Below are 25,634 nucleotides of genomic sequence, written 5' to 3' on the forward strand. Positions count from 1 at the left end.
ATCCCTCAGCTATCATCACAAACAGAATGGCCCTGAAATCCCGGCCTCCCTGGGTCGGTACTGAGTGTGTACGGACCCGGGGAGGCATCGCAAAAGCCGGTTTTCAGCGCACAAAGCGCATGTACCGAAAGCCAGCTTTTCTGGTCTGCCAAATTTCTTGCTCAACAGATCCTCCGCATCTCGGCTATTTGCCTGTCTCTTGCCCAGCGAATGTCCTGAAAACTCGTGCGTCTGGTAAACGCAGGTGCATAGCCTACTTTTACCAGTATATGAGTTTTAAAACATACCAAAAACATATAAAAATAAAATTTAAAAAATACATATTTATGTTAAAAACCCTGCCCACTCAAGTAATTTTATTTTAAACCATAATTAAAACATATTTTCAAAATCGGCAAAAGATTTTTTCAAAAACTTTTCTATCAATTTTAATTTCTATGTATTTGTGAGGTTTTTTTTTAATTTTTTACTCCACACTCTCTCGCACACGCACAGCCCGACACACACACACACAGCCCCTCACACACACACACACACAGCCCGACACACACACACACAGCCCCTCACACACACACACACACAGCCCCTCACACACACACACACACAGCCCGACACACACACACACAGCCCCTCACACACACACACACACACACAGCCCCTCACACACTCACACAGCCCCACAGCCCCACACACACACACACACAGCCCCTCACACACACACACAGCCCCTCACACACACACACAGCCCCCCACACACACACACAGCCCCCCACACACACACACAGCCCCCCACACACACACACAGCCCCCCACACACACACACAGCCCCCCACACACACACACAGCCCCCCACACACACACACAGCCCCTCACACTCCCTGCAAGTGATGACTGGACGAGGTTCTGACAACTAGGAAAATGCACGTCAGCTCCAGGGGAGCAGGGAGGAGAGAACCGAAAAAAAATCAAACTATTGACAAACATAAAAACAGGTCTGACACACCAATCAAGTCATACAAATGGGTGCAGCCACAGATTCCTTCTGCAGACGTCAGCGAATGTTTGAAACAGGACCGCTCACTCTGCACATTAACTCCTTCACCTGCCCTCAATCAAACACCACTCTCTAAAATAACCAGCAGCTCAAGTGCCAGAGATAGGGTGCACATAGCGGGCGCAGACATCAGCTTGCATTTAAATAGCACCTTTAGCAGAGTAAAACATCCCAAAGCACTTTGCAGGAGTGTTATCAAACAATATTTGACACCAAGCCACATTATTAGGACAGGTGACCTAAAGCTTGGTCAAAGAGTGCCTTGAAGGAGGAGAGAGAGGGAGAGAGGCGGAGAGGTTTAGGGAGGGAGTTCCAGAGCTTGGGGCCTAGGCAACAGAAGGCATGGCCACCGATGGTTGAGTGATGAAAATCGGGGATGCTCAAGAGGGCAGAATTAGAGGAGCTCAGAGATCTCGGAGGGTTGTGGGGTTGGAGGAGGTTATAGAGATAGGAAGGAGGGAGGGAGGGAAGAGGCCAGGGGTTGGGGGGATTTGAAGACGAAGATGAGAATTTTACATTTGAGGTGCTGCCAATGAAGGTCAGCGAGCTTACACTGAACAGGACTTGGTGCGAGTTAGGATACAGGGCAGCACCTTCAGGGGTGGAGGGAACGGTTACCTCCCCACAACTCCTTCAGACCCAAAGTCCCAAACGATGAAATATATAAGAACATAAGAAATAGGAGCAGGAGTTGGCCATACAGCCCCTCGAGCCTGCTCCGCCATTGAATACGATCATGGCTGATCTGATCATGGACTCAGCTCCACTTCCCCGCCCGCTCCCCACAACCTGCAAGTGATGACTAGACGAGATTCTGACAACTAGAAAAATGCACCTCACCTTATCGGTGAAGAAACTGTCTATCTCTGTCTTAAATATATTCAATGGCCCGGCTTCCACAGCTCTCTGAGGCAACGAATTCCACAGATTTACAACCCTCTGAGTGAAGAAATTTCTCCTCATCTCAGTTTTAAATGGGCGGCCCCTTATTCTAAGATCATGCCCCCTAGTTCTCGTCTCCCCTATCAGTGGAAACATCCTCTCTGCATCCACCTTGTCGAGCCCCTCATAATCTTATACGTCTCAATAAGATCACCTCTCATTCTTCTGAAGTAGAGGCCCAACCTACTCAAACTTTCCTCAGGTCCTGATGAAATGCATCCCAGGGTATTAAAAGAGATGGCGGAAGTTAGAGCAGATGCATTCGTTATAATCGACCAAAATTCTCTGGACTCTGGGGTGGTACCAGAGGATTGGAAAGCAGCTAATGTAACGCCTCTGTTTAAAAAAGGGGGCAGACAAAAGGTAGGTAACTATAGGCCGGTTAGTTTAACATCTGTAGTGGGGAAAATGCTTGAAGCTATCATTAAGGAAGAAATAGCGGGACATCTAGATAGGAATAGTGCAATCAAGCAGACGCAACATGGATTCATGTTTAACTAATTTACTGGAATTCTTTGAGGATATAACGAGCATGGTGGATAGAGGTGTACCGATGGATGTGGTGTATTTAGATTTCCAAAAGGCATTCGATAAAGTGCAACACAAAAGGTTACTGCAGAAGATAAAGGTACGCGGAGTCAGAGGAAATGTATTAGCATGGATAGAGAATTGGCTGGCTAACAGAAAGCAGAGAGTCGGGATAAATGGGTCCTTTTCGGGTTGGAAATCAGTGGTTAGTGGTGTGCCACAGGGATCGGTGCTGGGACCACAACTGTTTACAATATACATAGATGACCTGGAAGAGGGGACAGAGTGTAGTGTAACAAAATTTGCAGATGACACAAAGATTAGTGGGAAAGCGGGTTGTGTAGAGGATACAGAGAGGCTGCAAAGAGATTTAGATAGGTTAAGCGAATGGGCTAAGGTTTGGCAGATGGAATACAATGTCGGAAAATGTGAGGTTATCCACCTTGGAAAAAAAACACAGTAAAAGGGAATATTATTTCAATGGAGAGAAATTACAACATGCTGCGGTGCAGAGGGACCTGGGGGTCCTTGTGCATGAAACTCTTTTAGGGAGTTAACGGAAAAAAACATTAAACCGTGCCCCCCGATCTGGGGGAAACACCAACATTTACAATGCCATTTTTTTTTTGGCACAGAATTGAATTTTTCTCCAAGTGCCCCCTACAAAAGGGGAGGGGGACACTAAAAGCACCGGCAATTAAAACAAATTAAACTTTAAAACGTAAAATCAAATTAAAATTTGGTTGCCGGGCGTGATGATGCACTCCAGTCCCTCCGGTGCCCACCTCTCGCGGAAGGCCGCGAGCGTACCGGTGGACACCGCGTGCTCCATCTCCAAGGATACACTGGACCGGATGTAAGAGCGGAAGAGAAGCAGGCAGTCAGGTTGAATGACCCCCTCGACCGCCCGCTGCCTGGACCGGCTGATGGCACCCTTGGCCGTGCCCAGGAGCAGTCCTACGAGGAGGCCCTCAGACCTACCCGCTCCCCTCCGCACAGGGTGCCCAAAGATCAGGAGAGTGGGACTGAAGTGCAGCCAGAATTTCAGGAGCAGCCCCTTTAGATAATGAAACAGGGGCTGCAACCTCGTGCACTCAATAAAAACATGGAACACAGACTCCTCCAGACCGCAGAAATTGCAGGCGGCCTGGGAGTCCGTGAACCGACTTAAAAATTTCTTGCACGGCACTGCTCCGTGCACCACCCTCCAGGCCAAGTCCCCGATAAATACTGGGAGGACTCCCGCGTAGAGTGCCCTCCATCGGGGACCCTCGCCAATCCCAAAAAGTTAGTTTGCAGGTGCAGCAGATAATCAGGAAGGCGAATGGAATGTTGGCCTTCACTGCGAGAGGGATGGAATACAAAAGTAGGGAGGTCCTGCTGCAACTGTACAGGGTATTGGTGAGGCCGCACCTGGAGTACTGCGTGCAGTTTTGGTCACCTTACTTAAGGAAGGATATACTAGCTTTGGAAGGGGTACAGAGACGATTCACTAGGCTGATTCCGGAGATGAGGGGTTACCTTATGATGATAGATTGAGTAGACTGGGTCTTTACTTGTTGGAGTTCAGAAGGATGAGGGGTGATCTTATAGAAACATTTAAAATAATGAAAGGGATAGACAAGATAGAGGCAGAGAGGTTGTTTCCACTGGTCGGGGAGACTAGAACTAGGGGGCACAGCCTCAAAATACGGGAGAGCCAATTTAAAACGGAGTTGAGAAGGAATTTCTTCTCCCAGAGGGTTGTGAATCTGTGGAATTCTCTGCCCAAGGAAGCAGTTGAGGCTAGCTCATTGAATGTATTCAAGTCACAGATAGATAGATTTTTAACCAATAAGGGAATTAAGGGTTATGGGGAGCGGGCGGGTAAGTGGAGCTGAGTCCACGGCCAGATCAGCCATGATCTTGTTGAGTGGCGGTGCAACTCGAGGGGCTGGATGGCCTATTCCTGTTCCTAATTCTTATGTTCTTATGTATAAGTCAACCCCCTCATCTCCGGAATCAATCGAGTGAACCTTCTCTGAACTGCCTCCAAAGCAAGTATATCCTTTCGTAAATATGGAAACCAAAACAGCATGCAGTATTCCAGGTGTGGCCTCACCAATACCCTGTATAACTGTAGCAAGACTTCCCTGCTTTTATACTCCATCCCCTTTGTAATAAAGGCCAAGATACCACTGGCCTTCCTGATCACTTGCTGTGCCTGCATACTATCCTTTTGTATTTCATGCACAAGTACCCCCAGGCCCCGCTGTACTGCAGCACTTTGCAATCTTTCTCTATTTAAATAATAAATATGATTTTATTGTCCTCATCCCACCTCTAATGTCCCCCATTATGGGCCGTTCAACTTGCTCCAGCCATCCCTCCCCGGCGTAACCCTGCATCTCCATCCATCACTGCCTCACCGCTCCACTCTCTACTCGTCCTTCCCTAAACCTCTCAGCCTTGGTGTCTATCTCCCTACCGCTTAAAAAGCGGTGGTTACCTCTCCTGCCACAGCTCTGCTGTGAAGCGCCTTTTGTTAGGGAGCGAGCGAAAGGCAGGGAACACATGGGATTCACAGCCGATGAAGTACTTTGGAAGTGCAGTCACTGCAGCAACTGGGCTGACACTCCCAGTGCGGCACTGAGGGAGCGCCGCACTGTCGGAGGGGCGGCGCTATGGGAGCGCCGCACTGTCGGAGGGGCGGCGCTGAGGGAGCGCCGCACTGTCGGAGGGGCGGCGCTGAGGGAGCGCCGCACTGTCGGAGGGGCGGCGCTGAGGGAACGCCGCACTGTCGGAGGGGCAGTGCTGAGGGAGCGCCGCACTGTCGGAGGGGCCATCTTTCAGATGAGACGTTAAACCGAAGTCCCGTCTGCCCTTTCGGGTGGACGTAAAGGTTCCATGGCACTGTTTTGGATGGACAGACAGAAAGGAAAAGGAGGTGGGGTAGCACTGTTAATAAAGGATGAGATCAGTGCATTAGTGAGAAGCGATATTGGCTCTGAAGATCAAGATGTTGAATCAGTTTGGGTAAGGAATAATAAGAGGAAAAAGTCGCTGGTGGGCGTAGTCTATATAGTTGGACGGAGTATAAATCAAGAAATAATGGAGGCTTGTAAAAAAAAAAAAAGAACGGAAATAATTATGGGCAATTTTAACCTTCTTATTGATTGGACAAAGCAAATTGGCCAGGGTAGCCTTGAGGAAGAGTTCATAGTCTATCTGGGATAGTTTCCTTGAACAGTATGTTGCAGAACAAGCCAGGGAGCAGGTGCCCAGAAGAGCCGAGGGCCCAGGGGCAGCACAGGCCAGCCCACACTGCGATATGTGCGTGTACTAGGTCCGTGCAGCAGAGCAGGTCTCCAGTCGTCTTAGTTAATCCTTGCCATTGGACCAAGGCGGCCTAGCTCTGTCAAGCCCGTGTGGTGGCTGGTGTGCAACGGTCACCACAGGTTCAAAAAAATCCACGCACAGGCATCTTCCACCCCCTCAATTGGAGTTCAGGACTGGAACATCGATGAACTCATGGAAGCAAGTCATCCTCGTTCGAGGGACTGCCTATGATGATGATGATGATGACGACTTCGAAGACGAGCAGGGGAGTTCTCCCCGGTGTCCTGGGCCCAATATTTATCCCTCAACCAACAGAACAATAAACAGATGATGTGGGTCATTATTACACTGCTGCCTGTGGGAGCTTGCTGTGCGCAAATTTGCTGCCGCGTTTCCCACATTACAACAGTGACTACACTGCAAAAGTACTTCACTGGCTGTGAAACGCTTTGAGACGTCCAGTGGTCATGAAAGGCGCTGTATAAATCCAAGTCTTTATTTTCTTAATGTCGGACTGCATTAATGGTGTATAAATGCCAGCAGCAGCTGCTGACGTGGCTATATTCGGCAGCTCGGGTATCGAGACTCCGTTGGAAAGCTGTGAATAATGCAGTAGGCTGCAGTTTCTGGTTCCATACAGTGTTAAAATGACGACTTGATACCTGTACCCGCAATCGCACCAATCCCGCTCGCCCATCAGCCCCCCACCCCCTGTGCTCACTGATCTCCATTGGCTCCCGGTCCGGCAACACCTCGTTTTCAAAATGCTCATTCTGGTGTTCCAATCCTCCATGGCCCTCGCCCCTCCCTATCTCTGTAACCTCCTCCAGCCCCACAACCCTCCGAGATCTCTGCGCTCCTCCCAATTCTGGTCTCATGGCACATCCCCTATTTCCATCGCTCTGCGCTGAGACCCCAAGCTCTGGGAATCCCTTCCGAAAACACGCCGCCCTTCAAGGCGCTCCTTAGAAGCTCCGTCACCTGTCCTAATGTTGTGTTCGTTGGCTCGCTGTCACACTTTGCCTGACTATGGTCCTGTGAAGCACCATGGGACATTTTACTTCTAGTTGGCGTCGAACAATGACACTCATCAGCTCACTAAGTGCTGGCTACATTGACTGCACACGTACTGCTCAGTGAGCACACAAATTCCTTAAACCAAAAGGTGACAACAAAAAGAGTATTTTTCCAGTGGGATTTCTTTCCCCCCGCCCTCCACAAGAATTTTCACTTGGGCGTTGATCTTTCATTTAAACTGGAATCCCGAAACCTATAGATTCACCTCCGTCACACCGTGAAGCGTGCAATGATCTCAAATGGAATTTAGCAAGACAGGTTTGGCAATGTTAAATATTAAACAACACAAGCAGTGTTTGTGGAGTGAGGCAAACATTGATCTGCAGGTACACATACATGACTGCAACTTTTATCGGACTGAATATTAGAAGCAGAGGGACATAAGGGGGGGGGGGAGACCGAGGGGGGAGGGAGGGGAGGGAGGGAGAGACCAAGTGGGGAGGGTGGGGAGGGAGGGTCGAGGGGGAGAGAGAGAGACCGAGGGTCGAGGGGGAGAGAGAGAGACCGAGGGTCGAGGGGGAGAGAGAGAGACCGAGGGTCGAGGGGGAGAGAGAGAGACCGAGGGTCGAGGGGGAGAGAGAGAGACCGAGGGTCGAGGGGGAGAGAGAGAGACCGAGGGTCGAGGGGGAGAGAGAGAGACCGAGGGTCGAGGGGGAGAGAGAGAGACCGAGGGTCGAGGGGGAGAGAGAGAGACCGAGGGTCGAGGGGGGAGAGAGAGAGACCGAGGGTCGAGGGGGAGAGAGAGAGACCGAGGGTCGAGGGGGAGAGAGAGAGACCGAGGGTCGAGGGGGAGAGAGAGAGACCGAGGGTCGAGGGGGAGAGAGAGAGACCGAGGGTCGAGGGGGAGAGAGAGAGACCGAGGGTCGAGGGGGAGAGAGAGAGACCGAGGGTCGAGGGGAGAGAGAGAGACCGAGGGTCGAGGGGGAGAGAGAGAGACCGAGGGTCGAGGGGGAGAGAGAGAGACCGAGGGTCGAGGGGGAGAGAGAGAGACCGAGGGTCGAGGGGGAGAGAGAGAGACCGAGGGTCGAGGGGGAGAGAGAGAGACCGAGGGTCGAGGGGGAGAGAGAGAGACCGAGGGTCGAGGGGGAGAGAGAGAGACCGAGGGTCGAGGGGGAGAGAGAGAGACCGAGGGTCGAGGGGGAGAGAGAGAGACCGAGGGTCGAGGGGGAGAGAGAGAGACCGAGGGTCGAGGGGGAGAGAGAGAGACCGAGGGTCGAGGGGGAGAGAGAGAGACCGAGGGTCGAGGGGGAGAGAGAGAGACCGAGGGTCGAGGGGGAGAGAGAGAGACCGAGGGTCGAGGGGGAGAGAGAGAGACCGAGGGTCGAGGGGGAGAGAGAGAGACCGAGGGTCGAGGGGGAGAGAGACCGAGGGTCGAGGGGGAGAGAGAGAGACCGAGGGTCGAGGGGAGAGAGAGAGACCGAGGGTCGAGGGGGAGAGAGAGAGACCGAGGGTCGAGGGGGAGAGAGAGAGACCGAGGGTCGAGGGGGAGAGAGAGAGACCGAGGGTCGAGGGGGAGAGAGAGAGACCGAGGGTCGAGGGGGAGAGAGAGAGACCGAGGGTCGAGGGGGAGAGAGAGAGACCGAGGGTCGAGGGGGAGAGAGAGAGACCGAGGGTCGAGGGGGAGAGAGAGAGACCGAGGGTTGAGGGGGAGAGAGAGAGACCGAGGGTCGAGGGGGAGAGAGAGAGACCGAGGGTTGAGGGGGAGAGAGAGAGACCGAGGGTTGAGGGGGAGAGAGAGAGACCGAGGGTTGAGGGGGAGAGAGAGAGACCGAGGGTGGAGGGGGAGAGAGAGAGACCGAGGGTGGAGGGGGAGAGAGAGAGACCGAGGGTGGAGGGGGAGAGAGAGAGACCGAGGGTGGAGGGGGAGAGAGAGAGAGACCGAGGGTGGAGGGGGGGAAGAGAGTGAGACCGAGGGTGGAGGGGGGGGAGGAGAGAGAGAGACCGAGGGTGGAGGGGAAGAGAGAGAGAGACCGAGGTGGAGGGGGAGAGAGAGAGAGAGACCGAGGGTGGAGGGGGGGGGAAAGAGAGAGAGAGACGGTGGATGGGGGAGGGGGGCGGAGAGAGAGAGACCGAGGATGGGGGGGGGGGGGGAAGAGAGAGAGAGACCGAGAGTGGGGGGGGGTGGGAAAGAGAGAGACCGAGGGTGGAGGGGGGGGAAGAGAGAGAGAGAGAGACCGAGGGTGGAGGGGGGGGGGAAGAGACTGAAGTGGGGGAGGGTGGGAGGGAGAGGCCGAGGGGGGAGGGAGGGAGAGACCGAGCTGGGAGGAGGGGAGGGAGAGACGGGGGGAGGGAGGGGAGGGAGAGACGGGGGGAGGGAGGGGAGGGAGAGACGGGGGGAGGGAGGGGAGGGAGGGAGGGGAGGGAGAGACGGGGGGAGGGAGGGGAGGGACGGACGGGGGGAGGGAGGGGAGGGACGGAGGGAGGGAGGGGAGGGAGAGACGGGGGAGAGAGGGGAGGGAGAGACGGGGGGGAGGGAGGGGAGGGAGGGAGGGGAGGGAGAGACGGGGGGGAGGGAGGGGAGGGAGAGACGGGGGGGAGGGAGGGGAGGGAGAGACGGGGGGGAGGGAGGGGAGGGAGAGACGGGGGGGAGGGAGGGGAGGGAGAGACGGGGGAGTGGGGGGGAGGGAGAGACGGGGGTGGGGGAGGGAGAGACGGGGGTGGGGGAGGGAGAGACGGGGGTGGGGGAGGGAGAGACGGGGGTGGGGGAGGGAGAGACGGGGGTGGGGGAGGAGAGACGGGGGTGGGGGAGGGAGAGACGGGGGTGGGGGAGGGAGAGACGGGGGTGGGGGAGGGAGAGACGGGGGTGGGGGAGGGAGAGACGGGGGTGGGGGAGGGAGAGACGGGGGTGGGGGAGGGAGAGACGGGGGTGGGGGAGGGAGAGACGGGGGTGGGGGAGGGAGAGACGGGGGTGGGGGAGGGAGAGACGGGGGTGGGGGAGGGAGAGACGGGGGTGGGGGAGGGAGAGACGGGGGTGGGGGAGGGAGAGACGGGGGTGGGGGAGGGAGAGACGGGGGTGGGGGAGGGAGAGACGGGGGTGGGGGAGGGAGAGACGGGGGTGGGGGAGGGAGAGACGGGGGTGGGGGAGGGAGAGACGGGGGTGGGGGAGGGAGAGACGGGGGTGGGGGAGGGAGAGACGGGGGTGGGGGAGGGAGAGACGGGGGTGGGGGAGGGAGAGACGGGGGTGGGGGAGGGAGAGACGGGGGTGGGGGAGGGAGAGACGGGGGGGGGGGTGATTGAGAGACGGGGGGGGAGGGAGAGACGGGGGGGGGGGAGGGAGAGACGGGGGGGGGGGGAGGGAGAGACGGGGGGGGGGGGAGGGAGAGACGGGGGGGGGGGGGAGGGAGAGACGGGGGGGGGGGGGGGGAGGGAGGGGGGGGGGGGGGAGGGAGAGACGGGGGGGGGGGAAGGGAGAGACGGGGGGGGGAGGGAGAGACGGGGGGGGGGAGGGAGAGACGGGGGGGGGGGGGGAGGGAGAGACGGGGGGGGGGGGGAGGGAGAGACGGGGGGGGGGGGAGGGAGAGACGGGGGGGGGGGGGAGGGAGAGACGGGGGGGGGGGGGGAGGGAGAGACGGGGGGGGGGGGGGGAGGAGGAGGGAGAGACCGGGGGAGGGGGAGAGACCGGGGGAGGGGGAGAGACCGGGGGAGGGGGAGCCATCTCAGGCACTATATAAATGTAAGTCTTGCTTTCTGTGCTGCAACGTCAGGGATCGGGGATTACAGCCGCACGGATAGACGGGAGAAGCTGGGATGTTTCTCATTGGAGCAGAGATGGCCAAGAGGAAATTTGCTAGAGGCATTTACGGTCATTAAGAGGGAAAAAAATCAAACACTGTTGCCAATGGCTGAGGGGCTGATAACCAGAGGGCACAGATTCAGGTCACTGGCAAAAGAACCAGAGGCGACATGAGGAACATCCTTGTTTACACGAGTGGTTACGATTTGCAATGCACGGCCGATAAGGCGATGGAAACAGATTCTGTAGCAGCCTTCAAAAGGGAATTGGATAAATACTTGAATCACAGAAATTTACAGCACGGAAGGAGGCCATTCGGCCCATCGTGTCTGCGCCGGCCGACAAAGAGCCACCCAGCCTAATCCCACTTTCCCACTCTCGGTCCGTAGCCCTGCAGGTTACGGCACTTCAGGTGCACATCCAAGTACTTTTTAAATGTGGTGAGAGTTTCTGCCTCTACCACCCTTCCAGGCAGTGAGTTCCAGACCCCCACCACCCTCTGGGTGAAGACATTTCCCCTAAAAATCCCCTCTAAACCTCCCCCCAATTACTTTAAATCTATGCCCCCTGGTTATTGACCCCTTTGCTAAGGGAAACCGGTCCTTCCCATCCACTCTATCCAGGCCCCTCAATTTATATATATATATATATATATTGAAGGAGAAACAAATTGCACTGATGTGGGGGGGGGGGGTGGGAGCGGGGCAGGAGTGGGACTAACTGGGACTAAGAGCCGGCGCAGACTCGATGGGCCGAATGGCCTCCTGCTGTGCCTGCTCTGTGAGTCTTCGTGTAGGTTCACCAGCCATGCTGGCTTCACTGGATGGAGCTGGCACGAGAAGTGCCCACTGCAGCCAAACAAAACTAACTGAGCAAACACTGGACTGCCCTCCAAGCTGGACAGAGCAGCAACTCACTCTGAAGGTATGCAGCGGAGCTTGACAGCATCGGGGAAAACTTCGGGCGTGCGGTGCCCCAATCGATAAGAGCGAAGTTGGTACGGGTGACTGTTCTTGCGGGGGCGAGGAGGTAGGGGGTAACGGCTGCAGTCACCCAGGGAGCTTATCGCGGGAGCTACTCTGGCCACAGTTGTTGCCGTTGCCGTGGGCAGGGCAGAATGCAGACTGAGGTGGCTGGTAGGAGCGAAGGCGTGTGCGAGGGCCACAGCATGAAGGGGCAGGTTGGAGATTGGCTGGGCAGGCCGAGACGGCACTCAGTTCGGGCCAGCTTTTGAAGCCAGGCAAGCGAAACTCGCTGCTACTCGGGAGCTCCGACACGGCAAGCGAGCCCCGGGGTGGGCGGAGGAAGAACGCTTCAAGGACACCCTCAAAGCCTCCTTGGAAAAAGTGCAATGTCCCCACCGACACCTAGGAATCCCTGGCCCGAGACCGCCCAAAGTGGAGGAAGAGCATCCGGGAGGGCGCCGAACACCTCGAGCCTCGTCGCCGGGAGCACGCGGAAGCCAAGCGCAAACAGCGGAAGGAGCGTACGGCAACCCAGGCACCCCACACACTCTTTCCCTCAACCACCGTCTGCCCCACCTGTGACAGAGACTGTCGGTCCCGCACTGGGCTCATCAGTCACCCGAGAACTCATGTTAGTGTGGAAGCAAGTCATCCTCGACTCCGGGGACTGTCTCAGAAGAGTGATCGGTATTGTCAGTTTACCTGCCCTCAACTCGATCCCTCTCCTTTCCTCCACAGTGCCAGCTTGGCTCAGTGGTCAGCACACTCACCTCGGAGTAAGGTGGTCGGGGTTTGAGTCCCACTCCAGAGACTTGAGCACATAAATCCAGGCCGACACTCCCAGTGCAGTGCTGAGGAAGTGCCGTACTGTCGGAGGTGCCGTCGTTCGGATGAGATGTTAAACCGAGGCCCCATCTGCCCTCTCAGGTGGACGTACAAGATCCCATGGCCACTATTTCGAAGAAGAGCAGGAGAGTTCTCCCCGGTGTCCTGGGGCCAATATTTATCCCTCAATCAACATACCAACAAAACCCGATTATCTGGGTCATTATCACATTGCAATTTGTGGGAGCTTGCTGTGCGCAAATTGGCTGCTGCGTTTCCCACATTACCACACTTCAAAAGTACTTCATTGGTTGTGAAACGCTTTGAGATGGCCGGTGGTCCTGAAAGGCGCTATAGAAATGCAAGTCTTTCTTTCGCCACTGAAATCCTACTCGGGAGTATCTCCAATGACTGCAGAGAGGGAAGGGGGGTTCAAGGTAACATGCTAAATGGGCTGAATGGCCTCTTTCATCTGTACTACAAATGTAACCCCGCAATTCAAGAAGGGAGGGCGAGAAAACAGGCAACTACAGGCCAGTTAGCCTGACATCAGTCGTCGGAAACATGCTGGAATCGATTATTAAGGAAGTGATAACAGGGTGCTTGGAGAATTGTATGATTAGGCAGAGTCAACATGGTTTATGAACGGGAAATCGTGTTTAACAAATTTATTTGAGGTTTTTGAGGATGTAACTCGCAGGGTGGATAAAGGGGAACCAGTAGATGTAGTATATTTGGCTTTCCAATTGGCATTCAATAAGGTGCCACATCAAAGGTTTCTACGCAAGATAAGAGCTCATGGGGTCGGGGGTAATATATTAACATGGATAGAGGATTGGTTAGGACAGAAAACAGAGTAGGGATAAATGGGTCATTTTCTGGTTGACAGGCTGTAACTAGTGGGGTGCCACATGGGTCAGTGCTGAGGCCTCAGCTATTTATAATCTACACAAGAACATAACAATTAGGAGCAGGAGTAGGCCATACAGCCCCTCGAGCCTGCTCCGCCATTCAATAGGATCATGGTTGACCTGATCATGGACTCAGCTCCACTTCTCTGCCCGCTCCCCGTAACTCTTTATTCCTTTATCACTCAAAAATCTATCTCTGCCCTAAATATATTCAATGTCCCAGCCTCCACAGCTCTCTGGGGCAGAGAATTCCAAAGATTTACAATCCTCAGAGAGAAGAAATTCCTCCTCATCCCAGTTTTAAATTCCTTATTCTAAGACCATGCCCTCTAGTTCTAGTCTCCCCCATCAGTGGAAACATCCTCTCTGCATCCACCTTGTCAAGCCCCCTCATAATCTTATACATTAAGATAAGATCACCTCTCATTCTTCTGAATTCCAATGAGTAGGGGCCCAACCTACTCAACCTTTCCTCATAAGTCAACCCCCTCATCTCCGGAATCCAGATTTAGCTGAAGGGACTGAGTGCAATGTATCCAAGTTTGATGACGATACAAAGCTCAGTGGGAAAGTAACCTGTGAGGAGGGCGCAAAGAGCCTCAAAGGGATATAGACAGGTTGAGTGAGTGAGCAATAAGTTGGGAAATGGAGGATAATGTGGGGCAATGTGAGGTTATTCATTTTGGCAGGTCAAATAGAAAAACAGAATGTTATTTAAATGGTAAAGAACTATTAAATGTTGGCGTTAAGAAAGATTTAGATGTCAGAGTACAAGAAACACAGAGAGTGAGCATGCAGGTACAGCAAGCAATTAGGAAAGTAAGTGGCCTGCTGGTCTTTATTGTAAGGGGGTTCGAGTACAAGAGTAAGGAAGTCTTGCTACAATTGTTTCCTACATTACAACAGCAACCACATCAAAAAGTACCAAGACACGCTTTGGGAAGGCCTGAGGCTGTAGATATACAAGTCTTTCTTACTATACATGCTAATTGACAATTATTCCTCACAGTGCTGGTGAGGGCAGCACATAAAGTACACGTTACACTCGACTGAAAGCCTAGAAACACAGCCAATCACCTTGGTCGTCACTGGGTCAGCATCCTGGAGTCCCTGACTCAACACCATCACCACACGGACCGCGGCGATTCAACAACAAACTGTATTTATATAGCGCCTTTAACGTAGTGAAACATCCCAAGGCGCTTCACAGGAGTACTGAGATAAAATAATTTGACCGCATCAGGGGAAATTAGCGCAGGTTGGTTACAGAGGTAGGTTTTAAGGAGCGTCTTGAAGGAGGAAAGAGAGGTAGAGAGGTTTAGGGAGGGAGTTCCAGAGCTTGGGGTCCAGGCAACAGAAGGCACGGCCACCGATGGTGGAGCGATTATAATCAGCGATGCTCAGGAGGGCAGAATTGGAGGAGTGCAGACATCTTGGGGGTTGTGGGGCTGGAGGAGATTACAGAGATAGGGAGGGGCGAGGGCCATGGAGGGATTTCAAAACAAGGATGAGAATTTTGAAATTGAGGCGTTGCTTAACCGGGAGCCAATGTAGGTCAGCGAGCACAGGGGGTGATGGGTGAGCGGGACTTGGCAAGAGTTGGGACACAGGGCAACGAGCACAGGGGGTGATGGGTGAGCGGGACTTGGCAAGAGTTGGGACACAGGGCAACGAGCACATGGGGTGATGGGCGAGCGGGACTCGGTGCGAGTTAGGACACGGGGCAGAGAGCACAGGGGATGATCGGTGAACGGGACTTGGTGCGAGTTAGGACACAGGGCAGCGAGCACATGGGGTGATGGGTGAGCAGGACTCGGTGCGAGTTAGGACACGGGGGCAGAGAGCACAGGGGGTGATGGGTGAGCGGGACTCGGTGCGAGTTAGGACACTGGGCAGCGAGCACAGGGGGTTATGGGTGAGCGGGACTCGGTGCGAGTTAGGACACGGGGCAGCGAGCACAGGGGGTGATGGGTGAGCGGGACTCGGTGCGAGTTAGGACACTGGGCAGCGAGCACAGGGGGTTATGGGTGAGCGGGACTCGGTGCGAGTTAGGACACGGGGCAGCCGAGTTTTGGATCACCTTTAGTTTACATCGGGTAGAATGTGGGAGGCCAGCCAGGTGTGCATTGGAATAGTCAAGTCTGGAGGTAACAAAGGCACGGATGAGGGTTTCAGCAGCGGTTGAGCTGAGGCGGGGGCGGAGACGGGCGATGTTAGGGAGGTGGAAATAGATGGTCTTAGTTATGCTACAGATATGTGGCCGGAAGCTCATTCCGGGATCAAATATGACACCAAGGTTGCGAACAGTGTGGTTCAGCGTCAGACATGAGTTGGAGAGAGGGATGGAGTCGGTGACTAGGGAGCGGCGCTCATGGCTTCAAGGAGAAAACCTACCATTACCTGGGTAACAGGCGATGGGCAATAAATGAGTCACTCCCCCCACCCCCAGAAGAACAAATAAAACAATTTTGTGTGTTTAAGGAAAGAAAGAGCTTAAATCTCGCTTATACAACCGTGCTCTGCTTAAAACAGAAACCAAGTGCTTGCAAGGAAGAGCTACGATGGAAAACCTCAAAAAGGCATCAAATCGTACAGTAAAACCTGCAGATAAGTGGCTCCTACCTTCAATCCCACAAGGGGACGCCACCGCGTTTCACAGCCGCACTGCACACCGAATTTAAAGTCAGCAAACGTCACCACGAGTCGCTTGTCAGAAGGGTTCCAGTTATCGTTCGATCAAAACCGCGGGCTCAACTGCAACGCCGGCAGGAACCTCCCTCCCTTACTCCCTCAAACCGCACAATGGGATAGCTGTATGGCCGGTGTAAACTTACAGACACCGAAACCTGACCTGTGGAGTCAAATGGCAGCTCACCTGATCCCGAGTAACCCGAGGCGGTTCCATTTAGCCGTGCGGATTCGACTCGGGAGCTGGCCGTCCAAGACCCAGTGTGCCTCACTCACCGTCACCGTGCCTTTATATTACGAGGAGGACTATCGAGGGTCAGGTGTGGCTCAGCGAGTAGCACCCTCGTCCGAGTCAGAAGGCCGTGGTTCAAGCCCCGCTCCAGGAACTCGAGCAAATAAACCCAGGCCGACACTCCTCGTGCAGTGCTGAGGGAGCGCTGCACTGTGGGAGGTGTCGTCTTTCGGATGAGACGTTAAACCGGGGCCCCGTCTGCTCTCTCGGGTGGATGCAAAAGATCCCACGGCCACTATTTCGAAGAAGAGCAGGGGAGTTCTTCCCGGTGTCCCCGGGCCCAATGTTTATCCCTCAATCAACAGATTATCTGGTCATTTATCCCATTGCTGTTTGTGGGGTCTTGCTGTACGCAAATTGGCCGCCTTGCAACAGCGACGACACTTCCAAAAAGTCCTTGACTGGCTGTAAAGCACTTTGGGATGTCCGGAGGTCAGGAAAGGCGCTATATGAATGCAAGTCTTTCCTTCTTTTGCATTGGGCGCGGGTCAATAGTGTCGGAATGGCACCAGTTGCTATTCACTTGCGTGTCGCTCTCAAGTTGCTGACGATCCCGGATCTGCGACTTGGGATTTATCTGCCGTTAAGGTGACAGCGTGCAAACCAGCCCTTCGCAAAACCTCAGGCCCACAAGAAGTTGGAACCAGCGAGTAGGTAATAGAAGCACAAGTGGAGCCAAGTTGCACAGGCTTCAGGGGGCCCCGATTGTCTGGGCCCTCTACCCACAAGTACTTTGGACATCCAGTATTGTTTCCAGGAACGCATCAAGCCAGAAATGCAGGAGGTGCTAAATTTAGAGGAAATGTGCTCCACAAAGCGCCCTCGGTGCATGTTCCCAAGACAAGTAAAGCTGCACAATTGATGCGTCTGCCATAACAAATTGTATTTATATAGCGCCTTTAACATAGTAAAACGTCCCAAGGCGCTTCATGGGAGTGTTAAAAGACAAAACAAATAAATTTATCACCGAGCGGCAAAAGTAGAAATTAGCGCAGATGACCAAAAGCTTGGTAGGTTTTAAGGAGCGTCTAAAGGAAAGAGAGGTAGAGAGGCGAGGAGGTTTAGGCAGGGAGTTCCAGAGCTTGGGGCCCAAACAGCTGAAGGACGGCCACCGATGTTCGAGCGATTTTATTCAGGGATGCTCCAGAGGGTAGAATTAGAGGAGTGCAGACATCTCGGGGATTGTGGGGCTGGAGGAGATTACAGGGATAGGGAGGGGCGAGGGATTTGTAAACAAGGATGAGAATTTAGGCACGGCCGCCAATGACTGAGCGATTATAATCAGGGATGCTCGGGAGGGCAGAATTAGAGGAGCGCAGACATCTCGGAGGGGGGGGGGGTTGTGGGGCTGGAGGAGATTACAGAGATAGGGAGGGGGCGAGGCCATGGAGGGATTTGTAATCAAGGATGAGAGTTTTAAATCGAGGCATTGCTTAACCGTGAGCCAATGTAGGTCAGCCATCACAGGGGGTAATGGGTGAGCGAGACTTAGTGCGAGTTAGGACACAGGGCAGCGAGCACAGGGGGTGATGGGTGAGCGAGACTTAGTGCGAGTTAGGACACAGGGCAGCGAGCACAGGGGGTGATGGGCGAGCGGGACTCGGTGTGAGTTAGGACACGAGGCAGCGAGCACAGGGGGTGATGGATGAGCGAGACTTGGTGCGAGTTAGGACACAGGGCAGCGAGCACAGGGGGTGATGGGCGAGCGGGGCTCGGTGCGAGTTAGGACACGGGGCAGCGAGCACAAGGGGTGATGGGTGAGTGGGACTCGATGCGAGTTAGGACACGGGGCAGCGAGCACAGGGGGTGATGGGTGAGCGGGACTCGATGCGAGTTCGGACACGGGGCAGCGAGCACAGGGGGTGATGGGTGAGCGGGACTCGGTGCGAGTTCGGACACGGGGCAGCGAGCACAGGGGGTGATGGGTGAGCGGGACTCGGTGCGAGTTAGGACACGGGGCAGCGAGCACAGGGGGTGATGGGTGAGCGGGACTCGATGCGAGTTCGGACACGGGGCAGCGAGCACAGGGGGTGATGGGTGAGCGGGACTCGGTGCGAGTTAGGACATGGGGCAGTGAGCACAGGGGGTGATGGGTGAGCATGACTCGGTGCGAGTTAGGACACAGGCTGCCAAATTTTGGATCACCTCTAGTTTACGTAGGGTAGATTGTGGGAGGCCAGCCAGGAGTGCGTCGGAATAGTCAAGTCTGGAGGTAACAAAGGCACAGATGAGGGCTTCAGCAGTGGATGAGCTGAGGCAGGGGCGGAGACGGGCAATGTTACGGAGGTGGAAATAGGCGGTTTTAGTTATGCTGCGGATACGTGGCCGGAAGCTCATTTCCAGGTCAAACAGGACATCTAGGTTGCGAAAGCTAAGAGAAAAATTAGAGGGGCATCAATACCTGAGCCGTTCAGTTCTGGGCACCGCAGCTGAGGAAGGATATATCGGCCTTGGAGCGGGTGCAGAACAGATTCACCAGAATGATAGCGGGGCTAAAAAAGCGGGTTAAATTACGAGCACACGTCGTATAGGCTCGACTCGTACTGCCTCGAGTTATAGAGGTGATCAAATCACTCTGGCAGTCAGTCAGTCACAAGGTGCACCGGCAGCAATATTTGTGTGTCCAACCTGTAAAGCTGTAAAGCCAGGTGGATCAAGGGTATGAAAAGATGGGGGGGGGGGGGAAGGAAAGAACAAAAAAAGGACAACGTGTCACATGCATAAAGTAGCAGCTGATACTAGTCACACCTGTCAGCGCTCACTGCCAAAGTCAGTCAACGCTCACAGTTAGACCCCGTCGGGAGTAAATGTGTCCAGTTCTGGGCCCCGCCCCCCGGGGAGGATATATCGGCCTCCGAGGGGGAGCAGGGCAGATTCACCAGAACGATACCCGGGGCTGAATGACGAGGGACAGGTCGCACAGACTGGGCTTGTATTCCCTCGAGCATAGAAGATTAAGGCGTGATCTGACTGAGGTGTTTAAGATGATTGAAGGATTCGATAGGGGTAGATCGAGAGAGAGAGACTATTTCTTCTGGTGGGGGGGGGGGGGGGGGGGGGGGGGAGTCCAGAACAAGGGGAGGCGTCACCTTAAAATTAGAGCCCGGCCGTTCAGGGGTGATGTCAGGAAGCACTTCTTCACACAAAGGGCAGTGGGAATCTGGAACTCCCTCCCCCAAAAAAGCTGTTGAGACTGCGGGCCAATTGAAAATGTCATAGAAACATGGAAAATAGGTGCAGGAGTAGGCCATTCGGCCCTTCGAGCCTGCACCACCATTCAATATGACCATGGCTGATCATGCAACTTCAGTACCCCATTCCTGCTTTCTCTCCATACCCCTTGATCCCTTTAGCCGTAAGAGCCACATCTAACTCCCTCTTGAATATATACAATGAACTGGCCTCAACAACTGTCTGCGGTAAAGAATTCCACAGGTTCACAACTTAAGTGATAGATTTTTGTTGGGTCAGGGTATAGAAGGTTATGGAACCAAGGCGGGTTGATGGGAGTTTAGATACAGATCTCACCGAATGGGAGAACAGGCTCGAGGGGCTGATTGGCTGCCCGTATGTTTCTCAGTCCCGGCGTTCACGGATAAAGATTGCCGCTTGGGTGAGCTAACAGAGGGTGCCGGTGCCTGTAGAACTGCACCCATTCAAAAGTCCACCGGCTTCAGGGGAAGAAGAGGGGGTTAAAAAATATTTCAGCAGTGAGACCGAAGGAAGCAATATCAGTAACAACCTGCGCAAGACAGCCAGGCTCATTCTGTCCTCAGCGGCTGTCCCGACAACTGGATAGAAAAGAAAACACTTGCATTTTTGTAGCGCCTTTCACGACCACCGGACGTCCCAAAGCTCTTTACCGCTAATGAAGGACTTTTTTTTTTGAAGTGTAGTGTGATCACTGTTGTAATGCAAGAAACACGGCAGCCAATTTGCGCAGAGCAAGCTCCCACAAACAGCAGTGATAATGACCCAGATAATCTGTTTTTGTGATGTTGATTGAAGGATAAATATTGGCCCCAGGACACCGGGGAGAACTCCCCTGTTCTTCGAAATAGTAGCCATGGGATGTTTTACATCCACCTGAGAGAGTCTACCCGGTTTCACGTTTCATCCGAAAGATGGCCCCTCCAACAGTGCGGCACTCCCTCAGCACTGCACTGGGAGTGTCAGCCTAGATTTTTGTGCTCAAGTCCCTGGAGTGGGACTCGAACCCACGACCTTCTGACTCAGAGGCGAGGGTAGTGATCAGGAACTAGAACTGTGGCAGATTATTCCCTCATTGAGTAGTCCGGGCGGGAAGCGTCCTCGACCAGGCCAACATCCCCAGCATCGAAGCACTGACCACACTCGACCAGCTCCGCTGGGCAGGCCAATTGTTCGCATGCCAGACACAAGACCCCCAAAGCAAGCGCTCGACTCGGAACTCCTACACGGCAAATGAGCCAAAGGTGGGCAGAAGAAACGTTTCAAGGACACCCCCAAAGCCTCCCTGATAAAGTGCAACATGCCCACCGACACCTGGGAGTCCCTGGCCAAAGACCGCCCTAAGTGGAGGAAGTGCATCCGGGAGGGCGCTGAGCACCTCGAGTCTCGTCGCCAAGAACATGCAGAAAGCAAGCGCAGGCAGCGGAAGGAGCGTGCGGCAAACCAGACTCCCCACCCACCCTTTCCTTCAACCACTGTCTGTCCCATCTGTGACACAGACTGTAATTCCCGTATTGGACTGTTCAGTCACCCGAGAACTCACTTTTAGAGTGGAAGCAAGTCTTCCTCGATTCCAAGGGACTGTCTGTGATGATGATGCAGTGAAGCTTGGCACTGTACAACAGCTCTCACAGCCAGGCAAGGGTTACACAAAGCGCTGGTCAGACTCTTGAGTATTCCTCTGCCTTTAATGATCCAAATTCTCCGCCTCCCCTTTCCTCCCGCCCCCATCACATGTGCACAAAGATCTCCCACGATGTTCCTAACTCACCTCATTGCCATGCGACTGAAGGAATTCGATTTCCTGTTCAGTGAAGGTTGTCATGGAGATGGACTTCACTCGGTGAGGGGGGTTGAGGCCTCTTCTGCAAACAGGGGGGAAAAAAAGAGCCCCTTTAAAAGAAGTGCATTACGTAATCTGCTCACGGGAGGAAAGTTCACCAAAACCCTTTACAACGCAGTTAGAAAAATCTCCTTCAGCAACATTTTATAGTCCACAGAGTCCCTTCGATTATTCACAAAATATTTATCAGGCTGCGGAATTTATTACTGAGAATATGTGCATGTCATAGACTTTTACAGCCCTCGCACCTTTGCTGGCTCTCTCAAAGAGCTATCCACCTCGTTCCATTCTCCTGCCCTTGATCTGAACTTTTTCAAATATTTATCCACTTTTCTATTAAATGCTATTCTGGATTCTGCTTCCTGCACAGTTTCTGGTCGGACATTCAATGTCCTAACAAACCTTTGCTTTAAAAATATCTCACACATGCGGACACAGGCGCGCGCGGGCGAACGCAGGCGGGCAGGGGCGCGCGGGCGAACGCAGGCGGGCAGGGGCGCGCGGGCGAACGCAGACGGGCAGGGGCGCGCGGGCGAACGCAGGCGGGCAGGGGCGCGCGGGCGAACGCAGGCGGGCAGGCATGCAGAGACGCGCGCACCAGGAGAAGGCCCCCGCTTTTCTGTCCACTTGAGCAGAGCAGACGGGCGCCTTGGTTTATCGTCTTGTCTGAAGGACGGCACATCAGACAATGTGGCACTCCTTCAGTACTGCAGTGAAGCGCCGGCCTAGGTTATGTGGAGCGGGGCTTGAACCCACAACTTCATAACGCGGGAGCGAAAGTGCTGCGAGCTGAGCCAAACCGACACGTGAGGCACTAAGTAAAGGTAGGTGGTACGTCACTCGAAGTTGACATTCAGCACGAATCACGGAACACAAGCAGTTTGCTGGAATAAACCACTCCGTGATTCAGGTCCGCCCTGATGCCAGTCAGGAGTGATTAGATCCATGCCAGCAAACCACCTCCATGCCCTCTGTAATGTATGCACCTGTGAGCAAGTGACCAGGAAGGCCAATGAAATCTTGGCCTTTATTACAAAGGGGATGGAGTATAAAAGCAGGGAAGTCCTGCTACAGTTATACAGGGTATTGGTGAGGCCACACCTGGAATACTGCGTGCAGTTTTGGCTTCCATATTTACGAAAGGATATACTTGCTTTGGAGGCAGTTCAGAGAAGGTTCACTTGGTTGATTCCGGAGATGAGGGGGCTGACTTATGAGGAAAGGTTGAGTCGGTTGGGCCTCTACTCATTGGAATTCAGAAGAATGAGAGGTGATCTTATCGAAACGTATAAGATTATGAGGAGGCTTGACAAGGTCGATGCAGAGAGGATGTTTCCACTGATAGGGGAGACTAGAACTAGGGGGCATAATCTTAGAATAAGGGGCTGCCCATTTAAAACTGAGATGAGGAGGAATTTCTTCTCTCAGAGGGTTGTAAATCTGTGGAATTCGCTGCCTCAGAGAGCTGTGGAGGCTGGGACATTGAATAAATTTAAGGCAGAAATACAGTTTCTTAACCAATAATGGAATAAGGGGTTATGGGGAGCGGGCAGGGAAGTGGAGCTGAGTCCATGATCGGACCAGCCATGATCGTATTAAATGGCAGAGCAGGCTCAAGGGGCCGAATGGCCGACTCCTGCTCCTATTTCTTATGTTCTTATTAGTATGCGCACAGGTTTGTAGAGCTGTTGAGTTGGGAGTGGCTTAGCCAGTCACGTGATGTTCACAAGACTCAATAAAACCCCAGCCAGTTGGGTTCGGGGGAACCACGTTGAGGCAGGTGGTTGTAAGCCTAGTGGATGAACTGGTAATGTGCAGTGCAACTGTTAAACCTTTTGCTAATAAACGAGCTAGTTCTTAATTACAATGTGTTGCTATGAATTCTTAAGTAAAGAACCTATGAAGCAAATACATTACAGTGGCCATCTCATGAATGCAGCTTCCAACTCGTGACCACCCAGCAAGACGGAGCAGAATTGGACCGAGACTTGGGAGTCAGGGCGGAGAGATTGAAACGGAGCATGTGCAGAGCTCTCGAATGAGTTGAAGGCTTGTCAAACAAAGCTTAAAAACACTTCCTCTTCAACTAAGCCCTGGCAATGGCGGAGGAGGTTGGAAATCCCGACCAAAAAAAGATTTTAAATGAGCTCCACCCCCAACCTTCCTCGAGAGATAGAGGCACAGCAAGTGATCAGGAAGGCCAATGGAATGTTGGCCTTTATTGCAAATGGGATGGAATATAAAAGCAGGGAAGTCTTGCTACAGTTATACGGGTTATTGGTGAGGCCACACCTGGCATACCGCATGCAGTTTTGGCTTCCATATTTACGAAAGGATATACTTGCTTTGGAGGCAGTTCAGAGAAGGTTCACTCGGTTGATTCCGGGGATGAGGGGGTTGCCGTATGAGGAAAGGTTGAGTAGGTTGTGCCTCTACTCATTGGAGTTCAGAAGAATGAGAGGTGATCTTATCGAAACGTATAAGATTATGAGGGGGCTTGACAAGGAGGATGCAGAGAGGATGTTTCCACTGATGGGGGAGACTAGAACTAGGGGGAATAATCTTAGAATAAGGGGCCACCCATTTAAAACAGAGATGAGGAGGAATTTCTTCTCTGAGAGTTATGAATCTGTGGAATTCGCTGCCTCAGAGAGCTGTGGAAGCTGGGTCATGGAATAAAATTAAGACAGAGATAGACAGTTTCTTAACCGATAAGGGGATGAGGGGTTATGGGGAGCGGGTGGGGAAGTGGACCCGAGTCTATGATCGGATCAGCCATGATCGTATTAAATGGCAGAGGGGCCGTATGGCCTACTCCTGCTCCTATTTCTTATGTTCTTATGTCCGGGGGAACATGAACCCATACAGAGCTGCAGATCCCAAGTCCGATCCCCACAGTGTGCTGGGGGAGCTGATCTTAGTGGGAACGGCGATGAGGCAGTCACACCGGGCCCCACTTCGTCTGGGCTAAGGGTGGGGGAAATTAGTTCGAGGTTTCCGCCCCAATCACCCCAGCCCTGCAGAAAGTGCATGTGTGAGTGGGTGACAACCGGGAACATGATTGGCTGAGTGAGAGTCCCTTCTACAACACCACCTTGCATTTATATAGCGCCGTTAACGTAGTAAAACATCCCAAGGCGCTTCACAGGAGCTCAATCAAACAAAATTGGGCACCAAGCCATATAAGGAGCTATTCGGGACAGGTGACCCAAAAGCTTGGTCACAGAGGTAGGTTTTAAGGAGCATCAAGGGTTATTGGGTTAAGGCAGGAAAGTGGAGGTGGTGGAGCAGGCTCGAGGGGCCAAATGGCCGACTCCTGCTCCTCATTCTTATGTTCTTATCTGGACATCGGGTAAAGGCAGACAATAAGGTCCTGTTCGATATGTACGTACATACACACACACACACACACACGTCACACAACTTGCCTTTAACATACGCTCCAATGCGCTTCACAAGAGCATGATTAAACAAAATTTGACAACAAGCCATATAAGGCGATATTCAGGACAGGTAACCAAAAACTTGGTCAAAGAGGTAGGTTTTAAGGAGCATCTTAAAAGGAGGAGAGGCGGAGAGGTTTAGGGAGGGAATTCCATTGGTTGGGGCCCAGACAGCTGGAGGCACAGCCACCAATGATGGGGCGATGGGAATCGGGGATAGAAACATCGAAAATAGGTGCAAGATTAGGCCATTCGGCCCTTCGAGCCTGCACCACCATTCAATATGATCATGGCTGATCATTCACCTCAGTACCACTTTCCTGTTTTCTCTCCATACCCCTTGATCCTTTTAGCCATAAGGGTCACATCTAACTCCCTTTTGAATATATCTAACGAACTGGCCTCAACAACTTTCTGCGGTAGGGAATTCCACAGGTTAACAATCTCAGTGAAAAAGTTTCTCCTCATCTCGGTCCTATATGGCTTACCCCTTATCTTTAGACTGTGACCCCTGGTTCTGGACTTCCCCAACATCGGGAACATTCTTCCTGCATCTAACCTGTCCAGTCCATCAGAATTTTATAAATTTCTATGAGATCCCCTCTCATTCTTCTAAATTCCAGTGAGTATAAGCCTAGTTAATCCAGTCTTTCCTCATATGTCAATCCTGCCATCCCTGGAATCAGTCTGGTGAACCTTCGCTGCACTCCCTCAATAGCAAGCACGTCCTTCCTCAGATTAGGAGACCAAAACTGTACTCAAGGTGTGGTCTCACCAAGGTCCTGTACAACTGCAGTAAGATCTC

The 25,634-nt window shown here is 53.3% G+C and overlaps 1 protein-coding gene across 4 annotated transcripts in view; it reads right to left on the bottom strand.

Moving 5' to 3' along the window:
* LOC139232639 (arf-GAP domain and FG repeat-containing protein 1-like) overlaps positions 1 to 25,634 on the bottom strand; it is a 134,269-nt gene that overhangs the window by 82,201 nt on the left and 26,434 nt on the right. For all 4 annotated transcript variants that reach the window (XM_070863086.1, XM_070863084.1, XM_070863085.1 and 1 more), the window contains exon 2: positions 21,315 to 21,408. In XM_070863086.1, the coding sequence (XP_070719187.1) occupies positions 21,315 to 21,408 (94 nt within the window). The remainder of the gene's footprint in view (positions 1 to 21,314; positions 21,409 to 25,634) is intronic.

This window comes from Pristiophorus japonicus, chromosome 20 (assembly GCF_044704955.1).
Source record: "Pristiophorus japonicus isolate sPriJap1 chromosome 20, sPriJap1.hap1, whole genome shotgun sequence".
Taxonomy (NCBI): Eukaryota; Metazoa; Chordata; class Chondrichthyes; family Pristiophoridae; genus Pristiophorus; species Pristiophorus japonicus.